General features: G+C 45.9%; 1 protein-coding gene across 1 annotated transcript; it reads left to right on the top strand.

The window, feature by feature from the left end:
* The first annotated feature begins 12,937 nt into the window (after positions 1 to 12,937).
* On the top strand, positions 12,938 to 15,064 carry LOC117898146 (segmentation protein fushi tarazu). Its single transcript, XM_034807345.1, has 2 exons — positions 12,938 to 13,901; positions 14,014 to 15,064. The coding sequence occupies exons 1-2, from the start codon at positions 13,070 to 13,072 to the stop codon at positions 14,613 to 14,615; spliced, it is 1,434 nt and encodes a 477-aa protein (XP_034663236.1). The 5' UTR covers positions 12,938 to 13,069; the 3' UTR covers positions 14,616 to 15,064.
* Positions 15,065 to 19,027: the final 3,963 nt, after the last annotated feature.

Genomic DNA, 19,027 nt, shown 5'->3' with positions numbered 1-19,027 from the left:
CGTCTTCTGTGTTCTGTCTTCTGTCCCCGGGTTCACTTTGGGCTCCATGTTCCACAGGCCAAGTTCAAGTTCTGGTGATTCATTCGGGGTTTGGCTAAATGCCTTAATTAAAAATCAATTTCATATTTGGCTACCAACATTTTTGTCACTGCCAAACAAATGTGTATTGATTTTCGTTGACATTTGAATTTGAATGAACTGTGTTTTGGTATTGTAAAAGGCTTCGATTGGGAATATCTATCTATAGATATTTGTGTTTGCAGATGAACACAAAGACACACCCAAAATTGGTTTAAATTTTCAATGGGGTTTCAATTAGTGGATTTTTACACAGGTTGAAGGTTGTTTTGGGATTGATTTCCATTTGAATGAGTTATGGAAATAGCCAAAAATCTTCCTAATAAGTATTTCTTTTATATAACCACAGAATTTACATATAAGAAAATTGACGATATTTACTCTTCCGCTCTGCATCCCACCAAGGATTACACTTTTCCAGATGTTTTCGTTTCCCAAGCGCACACGCAGACATGTGTAGAACACCCTCTCTCTTCCCTCTTCGCTGCCACAGCCCGCACACCGTATAAAAATATGTAAAGAAACTAAAAGAAAAGATATGGTACGAGTATGGCTGAAATGAGAAACTAAAAAAAGAAATCATAAGAGAGACGCCTGCGTGTACTTCTGTAATTGGAGTTGATGTTGGCGATGCCAGCGGGCAGTCAGAGTCGGCTTTGGGACTCACTCCCATACCAGACCAGACCAGGCCATACCATTCCGGACCCATCGAGGGTACCAGGGTCCCCTCGCTCTCTCCTCACTCACCGGGCTGCAGCAGAAGCATCCAACATGTTGCAGGCGATTTTTCATCATCGTTGCATGTTGTTCCTCCGCTGTTGTTGCGCCACACAGTCGCACAGTTTTTAATATGAAACAATCAGCAGCATTTGTAGTTTGTTTTTACTAAAAATGTTGTAGGAATTTTCAAATTAAATGTGGGCATAGGAACTATCGTTGCAACAGCAGCAGCAGCAGCAGCAGCAGCAGCAACGGCAGCATCAACGGAACTGCCACTGCAACAGTTTCCAATTAAACGATCCAAGAAAAATGGCCCCCAACCCGGTGCCAGTCCCGGTCTCGACTCACGACAATTCGTTAATACCTTGCCATTTGAGTTCTTCACGCATCCGTAATGGAAATGGGGGAATGCCACGGCATGGCATGGAGGATGGATGAAAGATGGGAGACTGAAGTTTCAGATGGGTATACCATGTCTACGAGGAGTTGATAAATACCCCCATTTAGGGACAACACACAAGTCGGAGTTAGTTGGGATAGTAAGCGATATGTGGAGCAGGAGCTGCTGCACTTGGCGATGCATTGAGAGATGCACTTCCATTAAAAGCCAATTTAAATTAATTTCCACTCTCTGCTTTTTGGCAGCTACCAGTTTTCCGTACTTTCCTCAACCTCTACCCAAGAGCAGACCTGCAGAGCAGAGACCCTCTGTGTCTCCTTCTATGTCAGTGTCAGTGTCAGTCCATTCACATTTGATTATGACAAACGTGGCTCAGCTGTCAGGCAATGAGCTACTTAGTGCAAACAAGATGGCTGCCAGAGTGGCCAAGAGAGCGGAGAGGGGGGAGAGGGAGCAACTCCAAGACCGGGTGAAGTGGTTCTGTGTGGCAGGGCGGAGCAGTAGCCTGGGGACTGGAGGTCATTAGGAGCGAACAACAGCTGAGTGTAAGCGAGGAATAAGAGCCGGAGATTGGGTTCTGGTTTGTAAACAGCATTTGGGAGGAGTGCCAACAAATTTGCATTTAAAAACAGATTTTAAAGCTTTGCTATTCTATAAATAAATCTAGAAAAACCATCAATTATATGGAAGGAGTCTCAAGTATTCTTCCCCTTTTAAATTCACAGATTTGTAAACTTGATTTAACTTTTTATTGATTACAAATAATTTTCATCAACTGTATCTACAATTTTCAACTATAACTCTGTAATAAAAACAACAGGAATTGGTTGGCATATGTCTGTTATTTATAGAAATTCTAAAAAATGAAATACAGTAAAATATAAATTTAAATAAAACAAAAATTCAGTTTTAATTATGATCACCTCTAAAACTGCATTCCATTTCATAAAAACATTTGTTTTAATGCATTTAAAGTTCCATTTTCCACCAATACATTATTCAATCGATGTTTGAATCATGAAAGCCCCAAAGTAGCATTAAAAAACTGTGCAAATAAGCACTCGTAATGCTGCAGCTAACGCCAGGCCAAACGCCATTTTGATTGAATTTTTATACACACATATCTGTCTCTCTATGTATACTACAAAGGACCATAAGGACACATTTGCCAGGCAGCGGCAGCCAGCCAGATAGCGAAGCTTTTTTGCGTTGTGCTGTGTGCGAAAAGCTTCAACTGTATATTGCTCTCGCTTTGGCCGCAGCTGCTGTGCAGAGATGGAGATGTGTAGAAGGATGGGAGGACGCAGGACGCAGGACTGGGAGGGGACTGTTGCGCATGTCCTGTGCCACAAGCTGCGTACTTATGCGATGATTAATACGCCAGGACAGCGGCAGCGGCGAAAGTTGCTCCACCTACGAGGATGGGTCGGGGTCGACAGAGTCGACAAAGCCTTTAAAGATGCAGTAAGAACTGCCTTTAAGTATGAAAATTCCATTCCATGCTACAAATTTAAAATGGCTGAAAACGAGAGGAAGAGGCAAAGACACAGCTGCTCCTGCTGCACAGACAGCAGCCCCTAGGACTCGTTCTCAGCAAATCCTGACAGCAATCAATCAGATTGCAACAAAAGATACGCAGTCGAAAAAAAGAATTTCTATAAATGCCTGAATGGCTGCCTGGATGGATGGCTGGATGGAACGGAATGGATGAAATGGAGGGCCAGGGCCAGGGCCAGGTCTAGGGCTGCCTGCCTGCCTCCTCCTCCTGGCTGCTCTTGAAATGCTGCGCCAAGGTCGAGCTTGCTATTCGGGTGTCCTTCCAACAGGTCCTCGCTGCCAGCATTGTTCGACATGTTCCAGTTGTAGTTTTTGGCAAATGTTTGCCAATTTCTTACCCTCAACTCCTTTCGGTCGGGCTCATTTGTGTTCATTATCGTCCTGCGGCGCGCCGCCAACAAAATCCTTCCATCCCATCCATCCTTTTGCCCACATTATGCGTGTGAACAATGCGGGCATTCACTTGCCTCGCCGGACAACTCTACATGAGTCTTGATTGTGCCCTGCCTCCTACACTGACTCTGATTCCGACTCCGGCTCGGGCCTGCCACCTACCGCTGCAGCTAATCAGCGCCGCTTTAATTAGTTCACCTCATCAAGGCCACATTAAAGGCGCAGAAGGATGGTAATGGCAATGGGAAGGTGGGAGAGATTCGCAAAAGGAATAAGTTGGTCACGGTTTGCATGCAGGCTGAAAGTTAATCCGGCTAAGAAAACCCAAGATCTACAACTGTTTGTGAGGCGGAAACAGGTTAAAAACTACTTAATTTGGATTATATTTTATATTTTGAAACCCTTTGCTAAATTTTTTAACAGACTTTTTGCCTCTTACAACTCTGATCAAAGATCTCAAAGATAAAGACAGTTAATTATACTCCCAATAATATCTAATACAATAAATTAATTATTTATCTCACAATTTATTTAATAACCACAATTTAGTCTCAAAATCCTGCAATCCTTTGCAACAAATGCACTGGCAACATTTATTTAATTTTAGTCTGCAACATTTTCTGCATTGACCGGCAGCATTGTTGCTCCAGGACAGCAGCAAGCAGTGCGCACTGCTTTACTATCCCCTGCAAGGAATTTGGTTTGAGTCCAGGCAAACAAGGGAAAGTGCATTTTCCTCCTTTGGGTCCGCAGATGTAGACTTGCATTTTCCTGCGCAAATGTAAACTTGCATTTTCGGTAGAGTAAAAATAGATTTACCCAATAAGCATACTGGGAATCCTTTTCAACTGTCAATCCAACCAGAAATGGTTGATTATCCTTGTCAGCTCCTTTCCTTTTCTGTGCACAGAGGTCGCCCTTAATGAGTTTTCCAAATACATTTACTCGAACAGACTTTAAAGGTGCCCAAAATGAAGAAAATTCCTACATAAAACAGACTTTAAAGAGCTTCCCAGAGACCCCTCAGAGCTGTCAAATCGACCATCGACCATCGACCTTGGCCATTAATCCTCGCATTCATGTCAAATTTGTACAATTCAAATGTCAATTGTGTGTCAGAAGTAGAAAGTTTCCAGCCAGCCTCCGTCAGAGTCGGCAGAGTCGGCAGAGAAGAAAAATCAATAATTCGAAGCGCATGAGTTTCCATTAACAATTTGTTTTGGCGCCGCGCCGCTCGCATTCGAACTTGAAACGTGAAACCCGAAACACGAAGAGCCTTGAACAGTTTGCTAAAAAATAAATTAGAAAATTCCTCCACACTGCGAGTGTGGCACATGTGCAGGGGCTTTGAGCGCTGGGAGGGGAAAGCCAGTGAAACTTTTGGCCCTTCCATCCACACCATGAGGCCAACGACTTTTCTGCTTAGAATTAGGGTTACAGGGGGAGATGCAAAGGGATGAGATGGGATGGGATGGGATGGGTGGTTGGCGCCCTGCCTAATTTGAATACATGCTTAAGGAAAATGCGTGCCGTGCCACTGCCACTGTTGCTGTTGCTGTGTGGAGTGTCTGTAAATGGAAGTTTTGTGTGTGCGATTCGCTCACTGACTGACTGACTGACACATATTTGGGCATGATCAAAATTAATGACCCGGCACACATATAGGCACAGGAACACACACACGGAGACACCTTTGGGTTGATGCAACACAGGGCACTGGAAAATGGGTCAAATTTGGATTTTGCTTGATGTTTCTTTTGGAAGAACTTTGGTTACGGTTTGGATTTTTCGTGTATTATATTTTATTATCTATAGATGAATCTTTCTCTATGATGGATAGCTTTCTATATGAATGTAGGCGCGCACTGAGACAGACTTTCCATAGATTAAGTATAGTTCCTGCTAGCACTTTACACAATTTCCCTGACCACAATTAACACCAGTACGAGAATTTGCTTCATTTGAATAATTCCTACAAACAAACCGAACTATGATTCGTGGCGGAGACGGCCAACCCCTGAGCAAACCCACTTTATGATCACATCTCCACCCTTGGGTAAATATTATTTCTGCGATTCTTTTTGCCGCCTTTTGGCGTCACATGCAATTTGCTTTCATTCCGAGTTAAACATTTTCTTTTTGACCCGAGCTGTCGGTTATTAAAAGTCATAATTGAATTTCTTGTAAACAGTTGGTTGGTTGGTTGGTTGGTTGGTCGGTGAACGATGTGGCCGGAACATGCAAAAAGCCACTGAAGTAAGGGGAACGGGATGGTGGATCCAGCCTGGCGCTGAAAATTTCGAAAGTATGAAAAAAGCAATTAAAACTGAAATAATGAATTCTTTCTTTTGCCTGCCATGTTTGCCACTGTCTCGGCGTGAGGCTCGAGGTTGGAGTTGAGGTTGGAGCCAAAGCCCAGACCCGTGCTTGGTTGGCTGTTTCGGTTCCTCAGTTCCTCGGCTGAGTGAAGGGATTGCCCCTCCCCCAGAGACCCTGGCTCTGGCCCGGGCTGATTAGCATGAGGCGTAACAGTTTTTAATTGCAGCCACATTTGGCTGTGCCTCGCAATGTGCAGCAGTGGCAACAACAGCCAGAGAAACACTTATCTTGCCATCAGAAAGTTGAAAAAGTTATTTCTTTTTCCTTAATAACAATAATAAAAGTTTTGTCTCACAAATGTTTTACCATTTTGGTTGTCGCCTGGTGATTAACATAAAAAATATCTATTTTGCATGTTGAAAATAGGATTTGGAGATGGCTACAACGAAATGTAGAGGCCATAAATATTACCTTTGACGGGAAAGTCTGGGATAATCTTCGAAATATAATATTGAAATATTTGAGTGATAGAATGAGTTGGTAAACGTTTCGTTTTGCCAAGTTAATACCATTTAATAGTTAACGTTCTCCTATCATGCTCTGCTCTACATCTAATTTAAGGACACCCATCGGGTGTTGACATTATGGCCCTCCGCGTTGTCAAGTTATCTACGCCGCTTGAGGCCTTTGTCGTCGCTGCCTTCGCTGGAACACGGCCAAGGCTCTGCTGAAAAAAAGATGAAAAAATTGTGACAATTTCCACTGATTGCTTGGGACTAGACCTTGACTGCCATACAGTCAGAGACCAGACCCAGTTCTGGTGAGAGTTCCTATAAAAATCCTCATAAAAATGCTGCTGGCGAAACAAAAAATAAAGCATACAAAAAAATGTGCCTCAGTTCTAGTTTAGTTTTGAGAAATTCTCTGTTTATGCCAGGGAAAAAATTGGAAACTAGAATACGCGGGACAATAAAAAAAAAAAAAAAAAACGAGGCGCTGTAAAAACGTTTTAGAGCGAATCCGCTTTTGTATTTTGCGCATTTTGTTGGCCATTGTTAAAAAATGCGAGCATTTTTTTGGGCCGCGGAAGAGAATTTTTATTCGAAATTTGTCTTCCACTTGGCATGGATTTGTCCTGGTGCTGGTCTCGCTCTCCTCTCTGGTCTCATTTTCCATTTAAAATGCGAAACGCACAAAAGTTTTTCACGAATTTATGATTTTATCGCTTTACGACTCACCGGTCTCAATAAAACTTTATTAAGGCTGCTGACGGTTGTCTCAGTGCCCGAACTGAACTGTCTCCGTGCTCGAGTTTCACCTCCGTCGACCTTATTTGGTAGCCTCAAAACTGTAGCAGGGTCAGAGTCGTTTTCTCTCTGGCTCGGCTGGGTTTGGTCCTGTCCTGGCATGGATGGGAGAATGAGGACTAGGATGAGGACTATGGCTCTGCGAATTAAGCCAGGTCCAAGGCCGTGCCCGGTTATGCAAGTCTATGCAACGGATGGGCTTGCATAATAAAGGAAAATATTTGTTTAACTGGGAACTGCTCTAGTTAGCCATTGTCCGCATTGTTGTCCAGGCATCACCCAGGCACCGCCCACGAGCCGAGGGCCAGGATCCGTACGGAGAGTCAATAAAGCACGGCGTAGCCATCACCTTTCACCTCTTGCACAATATTTCACAACAAACTCTTAAATCCGGGGATTAGGCGCACCGTCCTCGCGGGCCACAATGAACTCAGGGCATCATGCCCGTCGCGGCCGACGTCTTTTGCTCTAATTTAAATTACCAATTGCATTGTCTTCTGGCCATGGTTCCTAAAAACTGACCTAATTTACGCACCACACACCCACACCTTTCTTTACACGTTTTCTCGTGTAAGTCTTTCGTTTTTACGATCATCCTCAAAACGGTGAAAAGTTCTGCGAATTTTGGCTATGTTTTTGTGATTATTTTGTCAGAGTTTTTGAAAAGGTTTTCGAGTTGCAGCGGAGATTATTCAATATGGAAATGAGAAATGGGTTTCGGGGAATGAAGGGGAAATAATGGAAGATTTGTAGTTTAAGTAAGATGAACGATACAGAAGGATGCTTATTTTATTTCTAAAAAATATCTAGAAATCAATATCCATTTATTGATTGTTCAGAATATTTTTCAAATGTTATTTTTGGACTTTTCATTTTAATTCTAAGCTTTCCAAGTTGTGACTGAATTGCATCGCCAATTAGTGGGACTCTCATCGGTACTTCTATGTAAAAATAAGAGGTGGACTTTGCAAGTTAACTGGAACTCCCATTACAAATCAATTTCCTAGTCCATAGACGTGGGCGTTATCTAAAGTAAAGTATGTTTTGGGTAAACATAGATGAAAATGCCTTTGCCCGATGCTCTGTGATTCCCATTTCCACCTCTGATTTCCACGGACGAATCAAGGACTACCTGAGGGTGGAGTTGGCAGGACGACGACGAAGCGTGTGTCTCGCATTAGAATGATGTCTTGTTGACGGACAGCGACAAGGACAAGGACACTCATCTCCGCTCAGCTCGCTCGCGCGACTCGAGACGCGACTTGAGACGAGTCGACTGTTTATGGATGGTAAATGCACCGTGTCATGGGTCCTTAAACGTCTTAATTGCCCGCGTATCCTTCGCCAGAGCAGCGCAATTGGTTTCCAAGGCGGAAATATTATTGGCACATCATAAAACTATAAAACAGCCGGCAGGGGGCCCACACAAACATCCTTCGCACTGCCCCGTTCAGCTCCGTCCAGTCCTTCCAGTCCTAGCAGAGCTTCCACTGAGAGACGATCCATTGCCATCAGCGAATTCGTCGAATTGCGATTGTCGCGCACGCGCGCGACTCCGATTCCCCGGCGTACGACTCGTCAATATCCTACGCCGAACTCCACGGTGTCCTCTGTCCCGATCATTGTTAATAGACACTATCCTTATTAGCTGCTGATATCCCATGAAGTAGAATAGTTTTAGGATGTAGTGATTGTACGAAGGTGACTTGGATAGTGGAAATATCTATTACTAAAGATAGATCTAGGTATAGGAAAAGCACAAAGATAACTAACACTTAAACTGTGATCAGATATAATACAATTCCCTGACTCTCTTTTAAATCAGGTGAAGCATCTGCATGAGAATAATACCCTACAGCTCTCTGAGATCTCAAGCGATTTTCTTAAGAAAAGTCTTTCTGTGCTCTGCCTTAACAGTAGATAAATTAAACATTAAAAACTGTTAAACAAAGATAAATAAATCCTTAGCTTGAGACTCTTTTTAACTAACGAATGGCAGCTGGTGTCAGGAAACTCTTCTTACCATTAGTAGTCCCTGCATGGCCATGAGCTAAAATCGAAATACTTATCGACAGATTGACAGACACTTGTCTCTATTTCCATGGGCCGTAATTGCGATCTAAAAAACCATCAATCTTTGAATGAGCTCTGCTGGAGCGGCTGACACGGAAGGTGTTAACAAGGCCCTCACACCGAGTGTGGAACGTTGAACAATTCACAATTTATATCTCAGGGCCATAAACAGACGGACGGTACAGAGTCAATGCATAATTCCCATTTCATTCAGCTTACGAGGTCATCATGGGCTCAACAATGCGAATAAGTGTGACAGGAGCAATTATTGCCTGATCCTGATGTGATGTCAACACAAATACGAGAGAAGCAGAGCCAGAGACAGAGGCAGAGGCTGAGGCAGCTCGAAGGCGACGTTGGCAGGCAGTTGACATTGAGAGCTGAGAGAACAGAACAGAAGCCAAGGACGAAGGCGACGCGTGACGCATTGGGAAAATATTTGTACAAAAACATTGAGGAAACACTGTAAAGGAGCACAGCGTCAGAGCAGCCTTGACTTTGATTGGTGCCGACTGTCGACTGTCGACCATCGACTGTGGACTGTCGTGACTGCCCAAGGCCGGAACGTTTGAGGTGACCTCGAGAGGAGTCTGAAGCAGCTTGTCTGTGGGACCAGGCTCTTGAACCAAGGTCAGGGAAAATGTCCTGCACTGCCTTGTCCTTCCATTAGAGATTCGAATGAGCCATGGCAAATGATTTGCAGCCTCGCTGAGTGAGCAGTACACTGGTAGCCAAAGCTGAAAATTGCTTCATCGCTGCAGGTCTCCAACAACATCTGCCAGATTGATGCCTCCCTCGGCAGCACTCGGCAGCAGAGAGAGAGAAAGAACTAACGACTTGATCTGTGCACTTTAATGGCTAAATCAAACAAATCGCATAACGCACACGGAAAATTTTGAATAATTCCCAAATGTTTCTCACTAATTAGCCGCCGATTGAAGCAATCAAATTGATTGCACTCCCGATCCGCGATCCGCGATCCATCGATGATGCCCCAAAGAAAACCTCCTGCTGGGTCCCGGCCTCCTCCTCTCTCTCTGGGGCGATACTCTCTCTCGTGTTAGACGGATTGACGCTGATCCTATATATAGAGATATCGGAATCGTGGGGGAATTTACACCACTCGAAGTTGTTTGTTTTGTTTGTTGATAATTTCTCTCGGCCCTTTACCATTTTATACGCAGCGGGCAGTCGACTGTTTCACTCTGATAATGAGTGTCGATCTAGTCGATTGTCCCCCCCGTCCACTCCTGTTCACCCTCTTGGTTGCCGCACAATTAGCATTTGGTATCGGCGTAATGAGCAATACTATCTAACGATTCCCCCCACTAGGAGGAGCAGGAGGCAGATTCAGCATCGACTTCAAAGACAAACCCCACAGCGTGTGACCGACCATCGGCAGCCCCACACACACAAACTAGGAAAACAAACAAAAGTCTGGAGTAGGAACTGAAACTGGAGTATCCCAGTGGAGTATCTTATGTAATGGTCTAGCTCTAGGGCATCCATTTCCATGGGGAAATCCTTTGAAGTCTCAAATATTAATGGGATCTCAAGCAGCAGGCTCTGCAATTGATAATCCAATTCGAGCACCAGATACTGTAATTATCGTGTAAACTATTCAATTTTAATTGGGATTTTGGTTTAGTTTAAGTTATTTAGGGAATCAAAAAACCATTTTCAGAACTAAAATTTCCTATTTCCTTTAAGGCAAACTTTTGCAATTTTGGTGGAAGAATAAATGCGGAAAATCTGTAAGGTTTCTGCAACTGATTTCAATCTGCATTTTGGCTTTACTTGGTTTATCTTGTGCCACTAATGATTATATTGCCTTGACCAAAAGCAGCAGCTGATGATGCTAAATGATGATGATGGCAGCGGAGAGAGAGATTGAGACTGTGACAATGCCAGCGCTGGGAATTAACACACTCGCCTCCTCCAGGCGCGTGCCTGTTCTACCTTCCCGTGCATTGATCAATAATATCTGACCGACCCACTGGCTGTCTCTCTGGGCGAGGCTTACCCTCATGAAAGTGCCAAAAATGTGCAACGCCGCCTGCGGAAGGAAGGAAGGAAGCAGCAGGGCAGGGAGAGCGTGGTCCAGGGACTGGGACACACTGCAGCCACTCCGACACAATGGGATGGTCCCGATTCACTGTCAAGGTAATTTATTAATTCGACAATAAAAACGCACGAATTCTTGGGTTGAGATACGAATCGCCGTGCTGGGGTTCGCCTTCGGGCTTCGGGCTGTAGGCTTCGGGCTTCGGGCTTGGGGTGTGTTGTGGTCGGACACTCGCATGTGGGCCTTGGGCCTTACAACTCAATTAAAGTTGCCTTGGTCCTGGTCCTGAATCCTAGTCGTTCGTCCCCTGGCACTACTGCATTTCTTTTGGAGAGTATTTTATGGCCATGTGTGTTGGGTTGGACTGAAATTGGGTTGGGTTGGGTTAGGGTTAATCTGCGATGTTGAGCGAATGGCAGCCAATCAGTCGTAAGTGAGAAAGTTAAGTGGTCGACGGGCAGCAAAATAAATGCTCAATTAAATTTAATAAAAGTTAGATAAATATTATGGGGGGAATACCAAATGATTTATGGCTAGAGAACCTGCAAGATCAATCAAATATTTGGTGTTTAAATCAGATTGAAAATAATTTCACAGATAAAGATGTGACTGGAAATGTAAATCTGTGGATTAGAATTACTTTTAGAATTATTCTTTGCTTTCTTTGCAACAATTTCAATTAATCTGCCACTCTAAACGTGGAGTACATTCAGTGTTAAATCTAAAACCAGAAACCAAACTCATATCCGTTACCAATAGAGCAATCACAGGAGTATGCGGAGAGTGTGGGCTGCTGTTGGGCCCTATTCGGGGTCCGATTCCTCTGCTGTCAAGCTGAAAAACGCCATAAATTTAGTCCAACAATGGAAGCTGTCGCAATGCACATGGGGGATGGGATGGGATGGGATGTGGCAGGGGTAATATTCGCACATGCAGCAACTGCACACATATGTCAGGACTACGACTATATGTTGTGTATCCTAGGGGATGGCTGGCCTACGGGGGTGGCTGTGAGTCTGCTACCATGATACCACTGCCCTGCCAAGTAAGCCGATCAGAAAGTCATGTAAACACAAAAAGTAGGCGAGAATTGGCTTGCTTATCCGTGGGCTATTGTTTTTTTTAGCAGTCAATTTAGCTGAGCGGCTTTTGGGTCGACTTGCGAGGGCTATGCAAATACAAGTGCCACGGAAGCAGGAGGAGTACTGCAGTGGGAGATGGCAGGGAGTTGCGCACTTGCTGAAGGACTGCGAGCCGGTGGCCGCGAGAGCAAACAAAAAGCGCAAACACGCGACCCCTGGCCCAGGAGCACGCGCAATCCTCGCAAGAATAAACGTAATGTTATCCTTTTGGCAGCCCATTCCAGGACGAGGCCCGAATCGATGCCGAAACTATATGCGTGGATTCTGAGAACAACTGGCATCAGCTTCCCGGTTCAGCCATGGAAAAAATCCAGAGAAATTTTTACGAACGGCCAGAACGAACCATAAATCGGTCCGAAGGGAAAAAGCCCATTGTTCCGACAGAGTTTCAGCAACAGTTTACAGTTCCTTTTTATGTCTTTATGATTATTGCAATTAGAGAGAGGAATGCGAAAGCAGCAGCACCAGCAGCAGCAGCCGCTGTCCCGCTCGCCCACCCATCTATCTGCAGCTCATCTACCTATCGATGGCCATAATTACGACAAGGTCCTGCGCACGACAAGCGTCTCAAGGCTGGAACCGATCTCTGCTATGGAGGGGAAATGCTCTCGGCTCTCGGCTCGGATAAGTTCGGAACGCTTCGCGATGATAATGGGCGCGATGGGTAGGTAATAAGCAGCACAGCAGGTAGGCTCCTCAGCGGATAACTTGCTGGAACTCACGAACGGATAAACTCTGCACTGCTACCCCTCTGTCGCAGCAGCAATAAACTCCGGCAAGGACACTGGGGAGGGGTAGTTCTCGGGCCCAGCATGTGTCAAAGTGTCATGCGCAGGGATATTTATGCGCTATGACGACGAGCGTGTGCCGGGCATCAGTGGAAGCTGAGCAGCTCAGTTCGCTATATTAGGCAGGATCTGTGGCAGGAGTAGCTCATTCGCAAACGCATCAGCGTCGCGCACACATCGCACACACCCAGAGCAGAACAGAACCCGCAGAACAGAGTCCAGCAGCCATGGCCACCACCAACAGTCAGAGCCACTACTACGCCGATAACATGTACAACATGTACCACCATCACAGCCTGCCGCCCACGTACTATGACAACAGCTACTACCAGAGCGCTGCCACACAGAGTGCGGCCGCCAGCCAGTGGCAGCCCGCGGCAGCCAGCTATCAGAGCAACTACGGAGCAGCAGCCTATGGCCAGGAGAGCTACTCCGACAGCAGCTGCTACTACGCCCAGAGCAGCTACAGTCCCATAGATGCCACAGTGCCACAGATGCCGCCAGCACTGCAGCAGCCAGAGATCCCTGTCGCCTCGCCCGTCAAGTCGCTGAAGCGCAAGGCGGAGGACACCGCCGCAGTCATTGCCGCCGTCGAGGAGCGACCGAGCACACTCCGTGCGCTGCTCACCAATCCCGTGAAGAAGCTGAAGTACACCCCCGACTACTTCTACACCACCTTCGAGACGGTGAAGAAGAGCCCAGCCCAGGCCCCGATTAAGGCCAGCTGCAGTCCCGCTCCCAGCTACGAGCAGGAGTACGTGGCGGCACCCACGCCCAGCGCCTCGGAGGATGTCGACTATCTCGACGTGTACTCGCCACAGTCCCAGAAGAACCACAAGAATGGCGAATACGTGGCAGCCACACCACCACCAGCCTCTACACCAGCCACGCCCACGTCCATAGTGGAGGGCATCAGCACGCCACCCCAATCGCCCGGCGTGAAGTCCGCCACGGCATCGAGTGTCAGTCATGAGATCAATCATCGAATTGTGACAGCTGCCAGCAACGGAGTCGCCGCCGAATTCAATTGGTCGCACATCGAAGAGAGCCTCTCATCAGGTAGGCATCGTTCCACAACAGCAAATCCATACCCATGCCTCCATCCCCCACAGAATCATCCAATGAATCGTTGACTAACCAAACATTTTTCTTCATTTTTTGTTTCCTTCAGATTGCAAAGACTCGAAACGCACGCGCCAGACCTACACCCGCTACCAGACCCTGGAGCTGGAGAAGGAGTTCCACTTCAATCGGTACATCACGCGGCGGCGTCGCGTCGACATTGCCAATGCCCTCTGCCTGACGGAGCGACAGATCAAGATCTGGTTCCAGAACCGACGCATGAAGTCCAAGAAGGACCGCACGCTGGAGGGTTCACCCGAACACTGCAGCACGGCCTACGGTGCTCTGCTGGCACCTCTTGAAGCCACCTCCGCCGTAGCCCTGCCCATGCCCGCTCAGCCACAGACCATGCCACAGTCCATGCCGCAGTCCATGCCCTACCATGCCACCGCTCCGTATCCCGCTTATTTGGCCAGCAGCCACAGCCACAGCCACAGCCATGGCCATGGTCTTGGACACAGTCACGGACAGGGCTATGATTACACGCAGCAGCAGCAGCAGCAGCAGCAGCAGCAGTACGAGCAGTACGCCACACCGCAATATCATCAACAGACCCAGCAGCAGTGCAGCCTCAGCAGTGCCTACCAGCATCAGCACCAACAGCAGGAGCTGACCGCCTCCAACCAGGCGCTGTACCACCATCTGCCCTAGGCCCAACCCACACACACAAACGAACATCTATCTGCCACAGAGCGGAACCGAGACGCACACAAGCACTTCTCTCGACCATTTGCCGGTGACACGCAAATGCCGAAGCCGAGACCGAAGCTGCAACCGCGCTGCCAGGCGCGCACACAGAGGAGAGCGCACTCCCTACGGTGCCCATCATTCGGGCACAGCACAGGACGAGTGCGCTGTGCGCCTGCGCCTGCGCAGGGACACTGCCAGCGAGGGGCAGAGGCTCCTTGCCGGGCCGAACTGCTGCGAGCCGAACCCAGTGGCTGGCCATGATGGGTTCTCAGCGATCGATTATCTGCGGGCCACAGCCAACCAACAACCAACCGATGATATTGATTCAAGATCTTGGAGACTGACACACACACACTCACACACACATGTTTTTGTTAAGCGAACGAAAGTGCTTCACTGTACATTTACTCTTAGTTTAATTAGCAATATTAATATTTATTTAAATTTAATATATGTATATTTTTAGGAAATAATCGAATTTACAAGAGAACAAAGGAAAACAAATACTGAATTTTTCTTGCAAAGAAAACGATAAGGGATGAGGATATTGGAGGGTTTGAAGCATGCCTTTGCTTATGGGAAAATAAACCTTAAAGTTCACGAGACTAAAGCTTAAATAATTTTATGTGAATATTCACATTAAATAAATCAATTGAGGTGGAAAACTCATCGAACTTTAACATCAGCTGATTGAAAGTATTTCTATTACCATGTCGCCTCCAAAAGTTTGAAACATTACCAAATATTCCAAAGAATATCAAAAGGTCCACAAACAACTGATGGATAAATAGATACGTTACGAATCCTATATCCTCTCTGACTTTGATACTGGCCGAACCACCCGAAAAATCGATGCTCAATAAATACCAAAAACAAACGCTTCGATTTAAGCACGAATCGTGCAAATTCGAGCAGCTGCATTTTCTTGCTCTCATCGACATCGCCCCTTCCAAAGCGAACGTTCGCCCTATCTCTCAGATTTTCTATAAAATTCACTCTTTTTGGCTGGAGGAAAATGTCACATTTTGGTCGGAAAAACGGGGTCTATCTACCACCGCATCCCCCCGGTGCGACCGGCAGCCCTGCGCTGTTTGCCCATCTATTCAAGTGAGACATTGATTGGTCATTTTTCATTGCACACCCATGACAGTTTTGGGTAACGCAACGTAGAGTCAAAGCCGTTGCCAGATACAGATACAAAGAAAGCGGCAGAGGCACAGCAGTCACACTCAAAGGAGCCATGTGCACGCGCATTTTCCTGGGGCATCATTTATACGACTCATTAGATAAGAGTGGACAGTGGCACAGGATAGAGGATAGGGAAGGGAAACACCATCTGTGGGTGCAGAATAGATTTCGATTGAGGTTAAAAAATTGGCTTAGAGTTTCCAACTTCTATCTAAGGTGGGAAGGTTGAATTACAGAACTTACAGAACTTTTCCTACTTTTTAGAAGGATATTGAAGGCTGTATTCTAATTGTTTGTAAAATTCTCAAAGGCTTTCCGTTGAATTTCCAAGCCAATGCCTTCTCCCCTTCCAAAGTATTTCCCACAAATCTCTGCCATCGTCTAACTCTATACCTAAACCTCTAGCTAACATTAAGCAAGCATACTACAAAGGACTTTATGATTTTTCCAAGAGTCAACTTTCAACACGGAAAGAGTCAAAAATGTTCCCTGCAATATTTTTACAATTCTCGGGGAGTAGTAAATGTTTTACGCGTAAATTGCGAAAGAGTTACGTTAACTCTTCTAACGTCCTTCTGCGAATCGAAGCCTTTTCCGACCGTTTTTTATCCTTTTTATTCGAATTTCGCTTTATTGGAAAGACTAAGGACACTGCTTAGGCCACAGGCGAGGATCAGATTCGCGGAAAGTGTCTTTGTGGGCGGAATCGTCTGCAGACGGGGAATGGGATGAGTCAAGGCTGCAAAGTCAATCCTTTAGCGTAATCCTTTAAATAGCCAAAATAAAGCCCGCCTTTGTCAACACAGTCCGCAGGGCCGAACTCTCTCTCTCTCGCAGAATTCGCATTCGCGAATAGGCGTTCTATTGTGTCCACTTAGCCGGACACGGTACCTGCCTCCTCAACCCGGCCCATACTTTGGACCGATACCCATACCCCTACCCCTACCCCTACCCCTGCTCCGGCCTCAACCATAACGATCGTAAAGTTATCCTTTCGCAAACACGAGCAGAGCTACTCAGATACTCGTAGGTGTAGAGCCTTAAGCCTGGCGAAGGAGTTACAAAGTCATAAAAACAAAACACCTTTGTCCGCGCTGCATTGTCGGTTGGCGAATTATCCTTTCTGTCGCCGCTGCCGTATCCTTAATCCGCACCGTGTGTTTATAGCCAACTGAGAGAGAGAGAGAGACAGAGCTAGAGATTCGCAAATTACTGCTCGACCCTGGGCCTGGTGCTGGTGCTGGTCCTGGCCCAGACGAAAGGGGAAGGGAATGGCATGGAAGGGTATGGCATGGCCTGGCTGGAAATTGCTGAGTAAGCCTTTAGCTGGAAGGGATTACATTACATTATCCTTATGTTAAAGATAAACACGGGAGAATTTAAGCCAAAACATTGGATCAAAGCGTGATATTCGCATTAACCAGACCTTGCAGGAGAACTGAAAGGAAGTTTCCATCCATCCGTGGAAGCTGGTTATGGAAGGACAAAGTGCAGCTAAATTCCACAGAAATCAAGAGTGTTTCATAAAGTTTCTTCTGTACATATTTTATTCCTGTCATAACACAGCCACAGATGAAATCATAATCATGCTGACACAATGATGTGATATGATACCCATCGGGAATCAGCAAGTCATCATAGAGGTCAGCACTTCTGTTGTCGCCGCGCCCTTTGTTGTGATGGCCACTTCTGGCCATATATTTATGGCGCTCAAAAAGCAATTAATTGTGACCCAAATCAACAGTTTCCGAATGGCTGGCAACACCACCACACGGGCCTGATCTAATGGCCCGGCAAATGCCACCGATCTCCATAGACCAAGACGTGGCGCTGGCATTTGGAAATGGGTTCGAACATTTTGGATATGCCATGCTATGGTCTGGTATGCTGGATGAGTTATGGATGTTCAGATGTCGCCTCTAAATGCCTCATTTCTATGCATAAACCTTGTTGTTGGCTGCTTGTACTCTTTCCATGAACCCTGATGAAATCAGCGCCAAAAACTAAACCTGACCGACTAGTGGCGGCTAGATCACTGCTGGGCCCCGAACCAGAGGTTAGCATCAATATGTTAATGTGCCACCGCCACCGCCACCGCCACTGAGAACCGCCGTAAAGGCATCCCATCCCCATACCCATACCCATCCTCATGTGAGGCTGTGGGGATTTATGAGTCCACCGAATGCTTTATGGCGTGTCGCTTTGACTAATTTATCTGCAAAAGGCGACGGCGCTGGCCACGAATTTTATTGTTAATTTATGATTAAGTTGATTATGCCTGAATCGGTTTTGTTTTTTTGGTTTCTGGGTCTCTTGGCTTTCGTACGTAAGGTCCAACAAAGGGAAATGAATGGTTGCCAATACCAAAAATATAATCCTAAAAATAAAAACCAATCGATTTATTGTATGCAAATTGTGCTATATTTTTATCTGTATTAAGAAGCCGCTAAATCTCGTCTTGGTTTTTGCTAATCAACTCTTGAATCTCTTCAGAGACTTGTTTTGCTAATCAACTCTATTGAAAATCTCTTGAAATCTAAAAGACAAAAGTGAATACAATGTTTGAATTATTGTTGTTGCGGGACCCAAGCAGCTAATGAAAAAATGCCTGTGTATCAAAATTCTGAAAATGAGAGCGAAATGCGAAAAAATCTTTGGTCGGTTTGGTTTAAATGGGCCGTAAATGATAATTTTAATTTTTAATCAAACATATGTACGGCCAGAACGGAAAAGAGGAGATCCGACCCTAGCCAACCACCAACCACAACGACCGAGTCAGAAAGACCCGGCATCCACCACGGATTTTTGTGTCAAAGAGACCGCCAAAAAGGCATGTGAGGAGGAGGCATGGCATCCACGGACGACACACAAAACGTTGCACCGCTCGACGTAGCACATCTTGAGTGCGGTGGCGTTGCCGCTGCTTCTGCCTCCGCATCTGCCAGTGCACTGCACTGCAGTGTTCACGGTCATGGGATGGATAGCCATTCGTGATTTCAATATGTATAGTAGAAAAAGTGTACATAGGAACTTATTATTCCACTATTAATGGGAGCACTATGATGACCAGAGGAGTAGCTCCATCCGGGCTGGATGCTATGTCCTTTTGCAAGCCGTCTGGAAGCCAGCTCCTTGATGTTTATTCAAGCGCACTCTTCTGGAAACTCCTCAAAACCATCCAAATC

This window comes from Drosophila subobscura, chromosome O (genome assembly GCF_008121235.1).
Source record: "Drosophila subobscura isolate 14011-0131.10 chromosome O, UCBerk_Dsub_1.0, whole genome shotgun sequence".
NCBI lineage: Eukaryota > Metazoa > Arthropoda > Insecta > Diptera > Drosophilidae > Drosophila > Drosophila subobscura.
This window is presented reverse-complemented; position numbering and strand designations above follow the sequence as displayed.

Coding starts and splice junctions, on each gene's coding strand:
- LOC117898146 (XM_034807345.1), top strand. CDS start 13,070: ATGGCCACCACCAACAGTCAGAGCCACTACTACGCCGATAACATGTAC. Junction 13,902..14,013: donor CGAAGAGAGCCTCTCATCAG/GTAGGCATCGTT, acceptor TGTTTCCTTCAG/ATTGCAAAGACTCGAAACGC.